The sequence below is a fragment of the Aspergillus karnatakaensis genome, assembly GCF_047715665.1.
Source record: "Aspergillus karnatakaensis strain CBS 102800 unplaced genomic scaffold BJY04scaffold_13, whole genome shotgun sequence".
In the NCBI taxonomy this organism is placed as follows: Eukaryota; Fungi; Ascomycota; class Eurotiomycetes; order Eurotiales; family Aspergillaceae; genus Aspergillus; species Aspergillus karnatakaensis.
Window position 1 is genome coordinate 317,206 of NW_027395725.1, and position 13,394 is coordinate 330,599.

Here is a 13,394-nt window from a genome sequence, read left to right on the forward strand (position 1 = left end):
ACGAGAAGCATGGAAGCCGTAGATGGGTAGACAAATAGACAGAGAGACAGACCGATTCTGCAATAGTCGAGATAGAACGGAATTCGATGTCCAACCTCACTGTGGTAAATAAATGCATGTACATCGCAAATCATCACATCTTACTTCCAAACCCAGCCGCAGTTTTCATTTCGATTTCACCTCCAGTCGTGAATCAGATCCAAGATGGCCAGAAAGTCCCAAGACTCTAGATGTAGAACATTGTATCCTTTACGTTCGGGTGAATCCGCACATCGTCGCTCTCAAAATTGACTCCGCCTCCACTTCCTGTAAGCACGCTTCCGCTCGGGGTGATAGGGTCGAATGCGCGGCTGAGGTAGCATCTTGCGCGGGTACACACTAGATCTGCGTAGTATGCTGGTGGGCAGATACTGACTGCTTTGGTCGCGCGGCCAAACAGATAGCACATGTGGTGCGTGAGCGCTTCGAGGATGTCTGCTGTGTTTTGGTAGGGGGCTGTCGGCTTGAGCTTTGCGAAGATCTCGTCCCAGATTGTGTAGTAGTGGGCTGGTCGGGCAGTTCCCTTAAGAGCGGTGTGAGCTTGGAGGAAGAAGTCCCAGTTGCTGGCTTCGGTGATGCCGCGGTCGACGACTGTGCCGTTTACTGGGTTGTTTGAGCGGTCGGCTGTCTCCTGGGACGTGGGGAAGAAGCGTGTGTGGTGGCGTTTGCCGACGATGATGATAGAGAACTTGGGGAGGTTCTTTGCGGTGTCTGAGGCTGGGTAGGTGTCTCTGCAGGCAGCCTTGAGGAGCGGGAGTTCCTTTTCAGTGACGAGATCGTATTGGCCCTCTGACACGCCGTCGCGGTAGACGATGATGTTCTCCGGTAGTTTGTTTTTGTTATTTGCTGACCAGCGGCGCAAGTGTGCTTTCAGCATGCTGTCGAGGTCTTCGACCATTTCGTTGCGGGATTTGGATTGGATGCGGATCTCTGCGGGCCATTGACCTAGGGAGGCGTTGATTGAGGCGACCATGCCAGCGACGCTGGGGGCGCCTTCGGCGGATCCAGGGGAGGGATGGGTGACGTCGATACCAACAAGCATGGTCTTGCCCTCACCGATTATGCCAAGTTCTTTAGGGTTGACGATTTGGTTGGTGCCGCCGAGCTTCAGGTTGAATTTGAGGCCAACGTTGGCAAAGTATTGCTCCTTTGCTTCGACGAGGCGCTCGGCCAGGACGTTGATGTTGCGGACGCCATAGCGGATGTCGCAGGCTTGTTTGACGCAGTTGTAGAGTTCTGTGCTATTCTGCGGGAGGATAGTCAAGATGAGAGAGGGCTTGTGTTTTTCCATGAGGCTGGAGATTGCGCTGTTGATGTCGCGCTCATAGTTCTGCCAGTTCAATTCGACGCGCTGGCCGGAGATGGGGGGTGATGCGACTACGCCTACTTCATTGAGCTTTTTGGTAAATTCTCGGAGACAGCCGTTCAGCTGGTCGGGGCTGCGGAAGTACTGCCGGCCTCCGTCGATTAACAGCCAGGCCCAAGTCTTGAGGGTTGTTGACGAAGAGAATCGGATGGACTTCATGTTCCAGCTGCCGCTGAGGGGTGCGATCTGCTTCTGGTTGGACTTGGAGTCCTTGTAGTACACGCTTGGAGCAGGGAGGACTCGTCCGGGGACAGTAATCAGGCTGGGGTTCGCCTGGATACCAAAGTCGAGCTTTTCATGTTCGTCAGTCACCATGCTATAAGTTTCATTGCGAAATATACGTACCAAAGTAGGGTTAGCCGGGTTTCCAAGTCCAATGGTTTCGATGCCCTTTGTGACGATAGATTGCGCATTCTGGGCCGGACCACGAACAGCAAACTTCATCATTTCTCGCGTTTGGTTAGCGGTAAGCTTCGCCTTTGCAGGCTGGCCAGGTTCAACCCTACAGACCTCCACGGGTAAGTATGACGGCTCCTTGCGATTACCCACATTCACCACCGGCATCTTGGGGTCTACCTGCATATTGTAGGCTTTGAGGGTAGTTAGCTTGGAGCAGAGGTAGTAGATAGGGAATGTATACTCACTTCGTCGGAAGAACTCTGCAACAGTAATGTATGATCCAGTAGGCGCGGGACCTGCCTTGGCTGGCTTCTTCCCCTTCTTAGAGCCTGCAGAGCTAGCTTGCTGTGTCTGGCCAGGCGCATCAAGGAAGAACTGTACATCATTTGGCCCTGCTCCAATTCGGCTAACAATGGGCGGTTTTGGCTGCGACCTTCCATCATGGGGTGTAGCAAGGTCGATGATGGTCTTCATCCTCGGAATAACCTGTCCCTTCTTGTTTTTACGCTCGATATGAGTTGCCCGGATGCTCAATTTGCTGAGAAATTTTCGTAGGCTGTTAATATCAGGGCGACTACCGCGCTGGAACTCGTTGATGACCTGGGCAAGGGGACCTTCTTGGTAACACGCGACATACTTGACCTGGACGTTTACCAAGATACGCGCTGTGGCAGCACGAACACTGACAAAGTATCCTCTGAGAGCTTCGAGACCGGAACCGAGGTTGAACTTCTCCTCCAGGCCGCCACGAACTGCATAGTGCTTGTTGGCACCAACTGAAGCGATAGCGGTGGCAGACTTGGGGTGGTGTCCAACAGCAATGTTGAGAGCTTGCAAGATATCAGCTTGCGCTTCAAACAAGGCGGCAGCATTGGATGAAGTCAAATAGTTCAAGAGATCGGCGGGATCAAGCCGGCCAGTATAGGTGCAAGTGACGCGATATGTCTCTTGTTTTTCAGGATAGTCATCCTCGAGTTCACCCTTGTAGCGGATGTCAAATGTTACAGGCTCTTGCTCCTGGTCCAAGACCTTGAGATGCGAAATCATGGTCGACCTATAGTCCGTCACAATGCTGGCGCGCTGCTCAGGGAAATGCTCCTCGAGAAGAAGGCGAATAACCTGCTTGGCTTTCTTGGAGCCGGGGGGCTTGCGGGCTGATCCCCCATCGATATCAATATGATAGCGATTCAAGGCTTTCCCGACAGACTTGAGTTCCAGGTAATTGGCAAATAGTTGGACAGGGCGTCCTCGTGTACCATAGCCGGGGCGTTCAGGATGTATTATTGACTTTTTCTTCTTCACTAGGGCGGATGCCAAAGAGCTCTCTGTTGTGGCGACCTTCTCGCTTGATGCTGGGACACCTCCAGGGGGGCTGTCGGTGAGAACATATGTTAGTCGATTTGAGTGTAGAGATGGTCTGGATGTAAACATACGAGTAGATCGGAGGGCCGTGGTCAAAACCGCCTCGGCCGCCGCCACGGCCACCACCGCCGCGGTCACCACGCCCAAACCCTCTAAAGGCTCCTCTACCAGTATTACCACCTTGGGCGGGGCGGTACGGGAGATCCATGGACGCGCCACCGCGATCTCCTCCGCGACCCCCACCGCGAGAGTCACCGCGGTGATCACCACGATCCCCTCCGCCACGTCCTCTGCCGCCGCCGCCACGGCCTCTATCGCTTGGCCCTCTTCCGCGGTCAGTGCCCCTTCCGCGTCCGCCGCGCTGAGGTGGGCCTCCCGCGCGCGACATCGTGGATATGGTGTGTTACTGCGAGAATCAAGTCATTCGAAGCTTCTAGCGCTGGATAACGACGTCAAAAATAGGTTCAGGTAAAAATACGCTAAGAAGTTGTCCGATATGATTGATGAGGAGTGGATGGAGTCGTTGGTTGCTAAGGGGATTTATACGTCCAGCTTCCTCCCCCGCCACAAGAATCAGTTTCACTCGGCAAGGCTGTCTGCGCAGCCATGATTCGTGAACATGCACAAGTTGAGACTCACACAACACAGAACAAGGGTAGTTATTGGCCGGAAACCCTTTGTTGGCTTCGTGGAGGCGGAGCTTTGACTGTTCAAGTTGGAGCAATAGGCTAGAGGTGTTTAACAAGAAGCTGTTCAGACGGGAAGATACATGCTGAAAAAGCATCTATCAAATAAGGAAGAAAAACCTAGCAAGCATCTCTGAGTTGTGAGAGCGCAAGGCGAGTTGAGTTCACCTCCAACCAAGAGAGAGCAAGGCCGTCACCGCAGTCTCAGAAGTGAAAGCTATGATCAGTCTCCAGCTACATCATAGAAATCAAAGATCTCCAATCAATTGGAGGGAGCGCTTCTAGACCATCGCTTCATTCTTAGCTTCTCCATGTTTCCAGCCAGTCGTTTCGAGTTGGGCATGAGAAAGCGAGACAAGACTCAAGGTTGATAAGCTCAAAACTATGACTGCCGCCTCTTTTGTCCGCTGAGATCGCCATTAATAGAGCTTAGAGGCGAAAGTGAGGCTGTCTACTACTGCAGCATTATCGTCTGAGTAACATCTACGATTGATATCTCGACCAGCCTTCCTCCGGCTTGAGTGAGGTCATCTCCACCTTCAAGGCTTCAATAGAGTGCAGCGAACCATGGGACTCTCAAACCATTCCTCTTCTCCAGTTCATGGAGACACGTGATGGCTTCAAGAAGGATTCGCCGGGCCAACAACTCTCCGCTGTCGAGTTTGATTGGAGTATGAGGTAGGTAGTCAATATGTTCGAGCTGTGACTCAGACTCAGTGATCGTGCAAAGCCACAGCCTAACGCGACCCCTGCCATCGATCAGCAAATGAGCGTCGCTGTTTTCGCTGGTGTCTTTCAGCCCCCAGACCACGGTCCCGGCTCCTTTCCGTGGTGACGAAGACCATGTTAGCCTGTTAGTCTTGGAGACGGTGCAGTGGATTGGTTGCTTATCAGGCATTGGCGGACGAAGCTGAATTCATATTGAAGCGATAAATCTCTGCTCGATCTTCCTGTCTCTGCTCTCTGCCAGGAATCGCCAGTCAAATGTGGTGACCAGCACAGGAGAGCACTGTACACACACTTGATAGCTGACCGCCTTCATGGTGATAACGGAGATAATAATAACCAGTGTCCCCCACATCACTAAGCAGACCCAACTAGGAAGGCCCAGGGTTCCCGACCGTTTGCAGTCTCCCTCTTTCCTTTCCTCCACAGGTCGAATGAATCCTGTTGCGATTCCATCTCAGTGACATCCAACTTTACAGTACCCATCCTGTCTTCTGGTCTGGCTTAATCGTGGTTGGGGCTCAAGGCTGGCTCTAACGACCTCACCACCTTCAGAGATCCACCTTGGCACTATCGAGCTCGTTCGCAAAACATTTCCGGCTACTGTCTTCGCGCCCTTGACCATTTATCTTCCCTCACGTTGAGATCGCGCGCAGCGGATTTCCATAAATCGACTTTCAACCCCCTCAGTGGCCTTCCGACATCTCGAATTGCTGCTGGCAAGATTGATCATCACCCCGCTCTCAGCTCTCTATCTGTCCGCCAAAACGTGCAGGCGGACACCTGAGATTCTCTCTCAATTCGACTGTCGAGGTAGGCGAAAAGGCTTATACCTAAACCCAACCGTCCTCCGAATTATTGTTCCGCCAACAAGCGACACCAATCATTTTCGGCCAGCAGCTGCGACTCGGACCGCTCTGCGCCCGCACGCTACTAAGCATTGCTCGAAAGTCACGATATTGGAAGGCGCTCCTGGGCCGGACTCGAACACATAACACGCCAACGCGGCATTTTCACACGGCCAGCGGAGGTTACATTACCTGGAGGCTTTGAACGGCTCGAACCAGTGATTGCTCGTGCCTCCTTCGAGTCTTCGAGGTCTATTTCCAACCCTTGGGCTTTGCTCTGACACTAAACCCGTTTCCTCGACAACATGAGTCCTACACCACCGTCCACAACCTCCTCCAGTGCCGGTGGACCGTCCCCGGAAGGCCAATACAGGGTCGTCCGAAAGCGAAATCGAGTCCCTCTATCATGTGGCCCCTGCCGCCATCGAAAGTAAGCATACAGTCGACCCTTCCATACCACGGTAAACGCTCTAACCGGCCTAGACTAAAATGTAATCGTTCCCATCCTTGCGAAAACTGCGTCAAACGAGGGGACGCTCATTCCTGTACATACGCCCAAACAGGTGCTCGAAAGAAGAACTCCGCAAGCCAAGCCTCATCCAATTCACCAGATGATATGCAGAACAGAATAGATCGTTTAGAGAGTCTTGTACTATCACTTATGACAAATGGATCACAATCCGAAGGCCCTGTGGCTGCTATGGCAGCGATATCAGGAGCAGGCAGCAGCGCAGGATCCGGTCAGCAAGACCAAGATTTGGAGCTCGACGATGATGCAATCATCCAGGAGGAGAGCGAGACTGAACAAGTGACTAAATCGTTTGGGATCATGAAGGTCGATAACAACAAGTCGTACTACATTAGCGACGCGCACTGGGCTTCCGTCCTCAGTGAGGTATGTTGCCTTTTGCAACGTTCGACATTACTTGCTGACACGATCTATAGATATCGGAGGTCCGCAATTACTTTAGCACTCACAAGAAGCAGTATGAGGAGCAAGCTGAAAAGCTAAAGGCCACTCGGCTCCCCACCGACGTTCCTGGTTCTACCTTACTTTTTGGCGCCATGAAGGTGACTAGCAGAGCCGAGATCATGTCTTCATTTCCTTCAAAATACACAACAGACATGCTCATAGCGCGCTATTTCAACTGTTACGATCCTGCAACCCGTACGTTGATTCAGCGCGAAGTGCTCAGATTTTATGCAAGAACTAACAAAGTCCCAGATTTCCTCCATGGTCCTACTTTCCAGACACAAGTAAGCATACTGATGACACTCGACAGAATTGATTAAATTAGTTAACCCCTGCTAGTATAACAAACACTGGGAAGATCCTTCTCAAACCTGTATCGTTTGGATTGGCATGCTTTTCGCCATGATGCGCCTTTCCATGCTCTCCTACTATCGTGAGGGCGATGAACCTCCTGAGTTTCGAGGCAAATCCCTGGACATGGCTGGGACGTTTCGCAATCTTGTGGCAATGTGTCTCACATTAGCCGACTATACCAAACCATATCCGTACCTAATCGAGTGTTTGGCCTTCCACCTCCATGGCGACTACTGTCAAACGAAAGAAGCAGACATCTCTGTTTGGGTCCTGAATGGGGTTATCGTACGACTAGCCATGAGAATGGGTTATCATCGAGACTCAAAAGCATTCCCCAACATCACACCATTCCAGGGCGAGATGCGCCGAAGAGTCTGGTCGTTTGTTCGGCAAGCCGATCTTCTGTTCTCTTGTCAAGTTGGATTGCCTAGCATGATTCGTACGACAGACAGTGATACAGAGCTTCCGCGCAACCTTTATGATGATGACTTCGATGAAAACTGCAAGGAACTACCCCCTTCACGGCCTCCGAGCGAACCCACACCTCTTTCCTACCTAATCACTAAGGCACGGTTATCTTATGTTCTAGGCCAAGCAATCGAACAGACCTCGTCCTTCCAGAACAGTTCTTATGACAAAGTAATGGAGATGGATGCGGAGCTTCGTCGAGTTCGAGATATGATACCAGAACACCTTCTAGTCCGTCCTATCGAAGAGTCTCCTCTTGATCCGCTCGTACTCATTATGTCCCGCTTTTCTGTGAGTTTTTAAGCCCCTCTCAATGTTGGTCTCGATCTGACCCGTTTTGTAGGTGATGAGTGTCTACCATCGAGCGCAATGCATCCTCCATCGAAAATACCTTATTCGTGCTCGAGATAACCCTCGTTTCACGCCCTCACGTAGGACCTGCATTGATTCCGCCATGGAATTACTGCGCTTCCAAACAATGCTTCACGCGGAAACGACAGGCACAGGGCGACTGCGAAGCCGGCAAAATCGCGTGACCTCCCTCAGCTCTAGTGACTTCCTACTTGCTGCAACTATTCTGTGCCTTGACCTTTATCACGGATATCAGTTATCGAATGCGTCGCGCTCATCCTCTGATACGTACACCTGGGGCAGGGAGCGACGAGACGAAATGCTAGCGGCTGTACAGCGAAGTAAGGAGATTTGGGATGAGCTCCGCGATGAAACAATGGAGGCGTGGAAGGCTGGAGGGGCTCTCGGGGTAATGCTTAATGGGCTAATGCGGGGCGGCCTTGAAGGAACCCCTGTTACCCCCGCATTCGAGCCGCAGGATGAGAAGCAAAACGCTGCAATGACGTTGGGACTTCTCAGCAGCGGAATGACGCCAACTGGCCAGGGTGTACCATTCAATGATGCGCCGCTGAAAGCGCAGGACGCAACCTTACCAGCGATCGGGGGCTTCGGGGCAATAGACACACCCGCGGGGGTTTCGACTCTCTTCAACAATATGTTCAGTCAGATGCCGGATCCGCAGATCAATCTCGATTGGGTTTGTTTTTCTTCCACCGATTTGACGAGCTTGTAACTAACCTTCATATAGGATGCCTGGGACAACTATATACAAGGCGGAAATCTTGATCCATCAAGCTCATGGTGGTCTCCCATGGATACGCAACAGCAGATTCCTAACCCACTGTCGCCAACGCAACTAGCGCCAGCGCAAAATAGCCCTGCGGATAGAATGCGAAATCAACCCCGCTCGACAAACTTCTTCCCCACCAGCGGATACGAAAATGATGGCTCTACGTGAGTGTATCTCAACGAGGTCATCTCTATACTGTTCAATATCGTCCTATTCTCTCTTTTCGAAGACGCCAAAAGTCAGCTTACCGGCGTTCCATATATACGACATATTCATCAGGACTGTTTCCACTTTCGGGCACAAACTCTATGCGCGGTCTCTCTGGCGCAATCTGGCTGTTGCACATCTTTAAACTTGATATCCTTGCTGTAGGTTCTCCTCGTTATACCATTATCTGGGACGGGTTGCTGGGCTTTGTACTAATATGTTCTCCACTCCTGGTGTGTATATGATGACTTTGATGAGATACTATGTGTCTATGGGGTGGCTAGGGATTATTAGGTGTTAGTCCACTGTTGATAATCTCTACTTATAGTTCCAATATAAATTCATGATACTATTTTCTGTCCAATAGTTCTGGGTTGTTATCGCTATCAGCACGTGATTAAGCCGGTGTTCGTCGCCAACAACTTTTCCGCAAGCATCTCCGGCCATACTCCGTATTGCCAGAGAAATCTTTAATCCGCCACGGACACAGTCATGTATAACATCCAGTCACCTATTTATAATCACCAGCGGTATGCTGATTTTCTATTCTTCATAGGCACCCCATTCGACACGCTACTTGTCGCCTGCTGGCTTCGCCGGCTTCCGCCCCGATATATGTTCGGCCCAGTTTCGCAGCACGACCAGGCACTTATCGTCTCGCGGTTTCCTGTCAGCCGTCCTCACAGAGTAGACATGTCTCAACCCAGCCGAAATCGTTTGACAGGAAGTCGTTGGACTTCGAAAGCGAAGCGTTGAATTCGGAACGTGAGACGACGAGAAGGGAAAATAAGACTACGAATTCGGAACGTGAGGCTACGGGGCGAGAAAGTGAAAGTCAAACTACGGGGAGTTCAACACCCGCCGCTACAACTATGAACACAACTGCGAGCACAAGCGCACAGACGTCAACTCCCGCGACTTGGGCCGAAACCTGGTCCCAGAACAGAACTTCTGCTGCAAATACGAGTGGTACCACAAGGACGCCAACTTCCGAGTCTTGGGACAAAATCTGGGACGACGCTGAGTCCAAGCTAAGAAAAGAGGCAAAAGCGAATGATTTGGGGTTTGGCTTGGACGTTGACCCTGCGCTGATTCGGGGGGCGGCTTACGAGGATTTGCCGAAAAGCGTCAGAACGTCACAATATAAAGGCCACACCATCTTCATTGGTAACCTGTTTTTTGATACGACGGCCGACGATCTGAAATCACAAATGTCCAAGTATGGGGTTGTGGAAGCAGCCCGAATCATATACGATACCCGGGGTATCAGCAAAGGGTAAGTGACGGGGCAGGATATAGCAGCTACATTGCAATTCGAGCGCCGCGGCTAATTTGATTTTTTTCGTTTCCTGCAGGTTCGGATATGTGCAATTCGATAGTATCAAAGCAGCCGGTCGGGCAGTCGACGCATTGCATGGGCGGGTTTTTCAGGGACGTATTGTGTCAGTTCAATACTCTAGGGCTGCCTTGCAACATGCGAGAAACTTGAAGCCTACGGACACGCTCTATGTTAGCAACATTCCATTTAATGTCACGGACCGTGAGCTACAAAAGCTCGCTGCGTCTTTACAAAATGTGATTGATGTCCGGGTGAACATGGACCGGGAAACAGGTCAGTTCCGCGGCTTTGCTCACTTCCAGTTTTTAAATGTCTCAAGCGCAGTCGTGGCTTATGAGCAACTCTGTGCCAAACCTTTCAAAGAGAGATGGTGGCTCAAGGTTGAATACAGCAATACCCACAAGTCAATAACCAACGCGCTCGGGGCTGAGTGATCGTGAACCGGAGGTAGCATGATACTGTACAATATTGTATTTAATTATACCCGCCAATCAAACAAGCCAGCAGTTCATAAGATCAAATCCATACCAGCACTACGACCCTATACTCCGCATCAGGTAGTTGACTCCGGACTGAAATATCCACGTGACTCTCGGGGGACCTCGGCAGGTCTGCCTTATCCGATCGGTCTTGAGCGGCGCCGAAACCCCACGTTTAACACCTCCAACTTCAATCAGGAGTGCTTCTTCTCCTCCTTGCCATCCTATCCTTATTCACCCTCCTTCCGTACTTCTCACATAAACCTACCTCCGAAAATATCCTCCTACCTAGCCCCCATACACCGTGCCCGCCTCTACAACATGTCATTCCTCGGTGGCGCTGAATGCTCGACCGCGGGAAACCCATTAACACAATTCACAAAGCACGTCCAAGATGACAAGTCCCTCCAGCGAGACCGGCTTGTCGGGCGCGGTCCCGGAATGCAAGAGGGCATGCGCTCTCAGGGTATGATGGGCGGCCATGACCAGGTAAATACCTCTTCCACTCACCTCGTTCTCTTCGATTCATCGTCTCTAACGGCTGCTTAATAATGCATTATATAGATGATGGATGAGTTTGCCCAGCAATCTGCCCAGTTACCTGGTGGCCCGCAGCAACATATGAGGATGGAGCTGGAGCAAGTGAGGCAACAACTAGAGCAAATGCACACCACCCCACGGACGGGCTCACCGGGGTGGGCTGCGGAGTTCGACCCTGGGGAGCAGGCTCGCATGGAGGCTGCCTTTGCCGGGCCCCAGGGCCCGATGATGAATAATGGTTCGGGATTCACACCAGCCGAGTTTGCTCGGTTTCAGCAGCAGAGTACGATGAGCGTGCCGCAGTCCGCTAGTCCGGTTACGGCGGGCCAGTCGCCGATGATGGGTGGTTACCAGCGGCCGATGGGGATGGGTGGTTATATGGGATACGGAGGGATGGGGATGATGCAGCCGGGCTTTGGGCCTATGGGCATGCAACAACGTCAGCAGCAGCAGCCGGCTGAAGCTGCTACGCAGGACAAGGGGAAGGGGCGGATGATTGAGCTAGATGATGAGAATTGGGAGGCTCAGTTTAAGGAGATTGAGACGGCGGATCAGGGGAAGTTGGATGACGAGGCCAATGCAGCTATCGAGGCGGAGTTGAATGATCTGGACAGGTCAGTGCCCATTTCCAGTGACAGTGCTCTTGATGATGGTCTTTTCGAGAGCGTGTGGGAAAGAGTCCAAGCTGAGACGGCAACTAATAGGAAACTGGCCGATGGCAATGTTGATTTCAATCTCAATGATAACCTACACATGGGCGATATGGGCGAGTGGGAGGGCTTCGATAACCTCAATACTCGGTTCAGGGAGCCACGGTTGGGTGACTATTCGTTCGAGCAGGAGAACGTGTTCCGGGATGTTACCAATCCTTTTGAAGAGGGTATGAAGATCATGCATGAGGGCGGCAATCTGTCCCTCGCAGCGCTGGCGTTCGAGGCCGCGGTACAGAAAGATCCCCAGCATGTGAAGGCCTGGACTATGCTGGGTACAGCGCAAGCTCAGAATGAGAAGGAGCTCCCAGCCATCAGGGCGCTAGAGCAGGCCCTCAAGGCCGACCCGAACAACCTAGATGCCCTCATGGGCCTTGCTGTCTCATACACGAACGAGGGCTACGACTCGACAGCGTACCGGACACTTGAGCGCTGGCTCTCGGTCAAGTATCCTCAAATCATCAACCCCGACAACCTGTCATCAGATGCCGATCTTGGCTTCACCGATCGCCAGCTTCTCCACGAACGCGTCACCGACCTCTTCATTCAAGCAGCCCAACTGTCGCCCTCGGGGGCGCAAATGGACCCCGACGTCCAGGTTGGCCTAGGCGTCCTCTTCTACTGCGCTGAGGAGTACGAAAAAGCCGTCGACTGCTTCACAACAGCCCTGGCAAGCACAGAATCAGGAACAACCAACCAACAAGACCAGCTCCACCTTCTCTGGAACCGTCTCGGAGCAACCCTCGCCAACTCCGGCCGATCAGAGGAAGCCATCGAAGCTTACGAACAGGCTCTAAACATCAACCCGAACTTCGTCCGGGCACGGTATAACCTCGGCGTGTCATGCATCAACATCGGCTGCTACCCTGAAGCCGCACAGCATCTTCTCGGGGCGTTGTCCATGCACCGCGTAGTCGAGGAAGAGGGTAAGGAGCGCGCCCGGGAGATCGTCGGAGGCAGCGACGGGCGCATCAACGAAGCAGAGCTGAACCGCATGATCGTCGCCAACCAGAGTACGAATCTATATGATACTCTGCGACGAGTGTTCAGTCAGATGGGTCGGCGAGATTTGGCCGATTCGGTTGAGGCGGGGATGGATGTAAATGCTTTTAGAAAAGAGTTTGAGTTTTAGCATGCTGTAACTAGTTGAGGGTGCTGCACATAGGCGATTGCCGACCGGCTGGGAAGCTGGGAATGCAATGAGCTGCATCTAGATGGTCTGTTGGATACCCTGGGATCGAAAACCCATATGAATCTACCTAGGTGGATTATTGTAGATTTATGACATATTTCTCTCTCTTACAGTGCGTGCCCATTGTTTGTCGATTTTGTAGTACTCTTGTGATCGCGTATCCTATCTACATCAGGCGCCATCACCAACTATATCTGCTGCCATCGGGTGGGTGGTTATATATAACAAAGCAAACCCTCGCATACCCAGGATCCGACATCGTCAACCATACAGCCTGAAAACCTCTTCATGCTTCGCTACTGACGCCAACGAGCTCCAGATACTCGCTACCGTACTCTGGATGCTAAAACACCCAACCAAGTAGCCAATAGTAGTAAATATCAGCTAAAGGCGATAGTGTCGAAAGTAGAGCAGGTAGACTAAAATTTAGTTTAGGTGATAATGTCAAAGTTCGAGGCAATCTTCAACCATACCAGCATGTTAGCTCAGGGGAAGAGCGCCGGGCTCATAACCCGGAGGTCCCTGGATCGAAACCAGGACATGCTATCTTTTTCTTTTTTTTTTT

General features: G+C 51.8%; 5 protein-coding genes and 1 non-coding gene across 6 annotated transcripts in view; 5 read left to right on the top strand and 1 right to left on the bottom strand.

The window, feature by feature from the left end:
* Nucleotides 1–226: 226 nt before the first annotated feature.
* BJY04DRAFT_216072 (putative RNA interference and gene silencing protein (Qde2)) lies at nt 227–3,554 on the bottom strand (the record flags this gene model as incomplete). The annotated part of the gene is made up of 4 exons (XM_073715632.1): nt 227–1,696; nt 1,751–1,995; nt 2,050–3,176; nt 3,238–3,554. The coding sequence occupies 4 exons, from the start codon at nt 3,552–3,554 to the stop codon at nt 227–229; spliced, it is 3,159 nt and encodes a 1,052-aa protein (XP_073573539.1).
* A 1,913-nt stretch (nt 3,555–5,467) lies between these two features.
* Nucleotides 5,468–8,921, top strand: BJY04DRAFT_23370 (Zn(II)2Cys6 transcription factor). The gene is made up of 7 exons (XM_073719973.1): nt 5,468–5,856; nt 5,910–6,321; nt 6,372–6,594; nt 6,652–6,683; nt 6,739–7,512; nt 7,565–8,269; nt 8,321–8,921. Exons 1-7 carry the CDS (start codon nt 5,732–5,734, stop codon nt 8,528–8,530), a joined length of 2,481 nt encoding a protein of 826 aa, XP_073573540.1. The 5' UTR covers nt 5,468–5,731; the 3' UTR covers nt 8,531–8,921.
* Nucleotides 8,922–9,058: 137 nt separating this feature from the next.
* On the top strand, nt 9,059–9,750 carry BJY04DRAFT_184235 (uncharacterized protein; the record flags this gene model as incomplete). The annotated part of the gene is made up of 1 exon (XM_073710580.1): nt 9,059–9,750. One exon carries the CDS (start codon nt 9,062–9,064, stop codon nt 9,323–9,325), a length of 264 nt encoding a protein of 87 aa, XP_073573542.1. The 3' UTR covers nt 9,326–9,750.
* Nucleotides 9,059–10,423, top strand: BJY04DRAFT_23394 (nucleic acid-binding protein). The gene is made up of 2 exons (XM_073719974.1): nt 9,059–9,845; nt 9,925–10,423. The coding sequence occupies exons 1-2, from the start codon at nt 9,442–9,444 to the stop codon at nt 10,340–10,342; spliced, it is 822 nt and encodes a 273-aa protein (XP_073573541.1). The 5' UTR covers nt 9,059–9,441; the 3' UTR covers nt 10,343–10,423.
* Nucleotides 10,424–10,708: 285 nt separating this feature from the next.
* Nucleotides 10,709–13,394, top strand: part of BJY04DRAFT_206290 (indolepyruvate decarboxylase family protein) — a gene marked incomplete at both ends in the record, with an annotated part of 5,884 nt that continues 3,198 nt past the window's right edge. Inside the window, 2 exons of the mRNA XM_073713694.1 lie at nt 10,709–10,876; nt 10,952–12,679. Coding sequence (XP_073573543.1) covers nt 10,709–10,876; nt 10,952–12,679 — 1,896 coding nt within the window. The remainder of the gene's footprint in view (nt 10,877–10,951; nt 12,680–13,394) is intronic.
* Nucleotides 13,304–13,375, top strand: BJY04DRAFT_t50. Its single transcript has one exon. It is a non-coding gene; the product is annotated as a tRNA-Met (tRNA).

Excerpts from the sequence above, each read along its gene's own strand:
- BJY04DRAFT_23370 (XM_073719973.1), top strand. The coding sequence starts at position 5,732 with ATGAGTCCTACACCACCGTCCACAACCTCCTCCAGTGCCGGTGGACCG. Across the intron at positions 6,322-6,371 it reads GGGCTTCCGTCCTCAGTGAG|ATATCGGAGGTCCGCAATTA; the intron begins GTATGTTGCCTT and ends CACGATCTATAG. Across the intron at positions 6,684-6,738 it reads GTCCTACTTTCCAGACACAA|TATAACAAACACTGGGAAGA; the intron begins GTAAGCATACTG and ends AACCCCTGCTAG.
- BJY04DRAFT_23394 (XM_073719974.1), top strand. The coding sequence starts at position 9,442 with ATGAACACAACTGCGAGCACAAGCGCACAGACGTCAACTCCCGCGACT. Across the intron at positions 9,846-9,924 it reads ACCCGGGGTATCAGCAAAGG|GTTCGGATATGTGCAATTCG; the intron begins GTAAGTGACGGG and ends CGTTTCCTGCAG.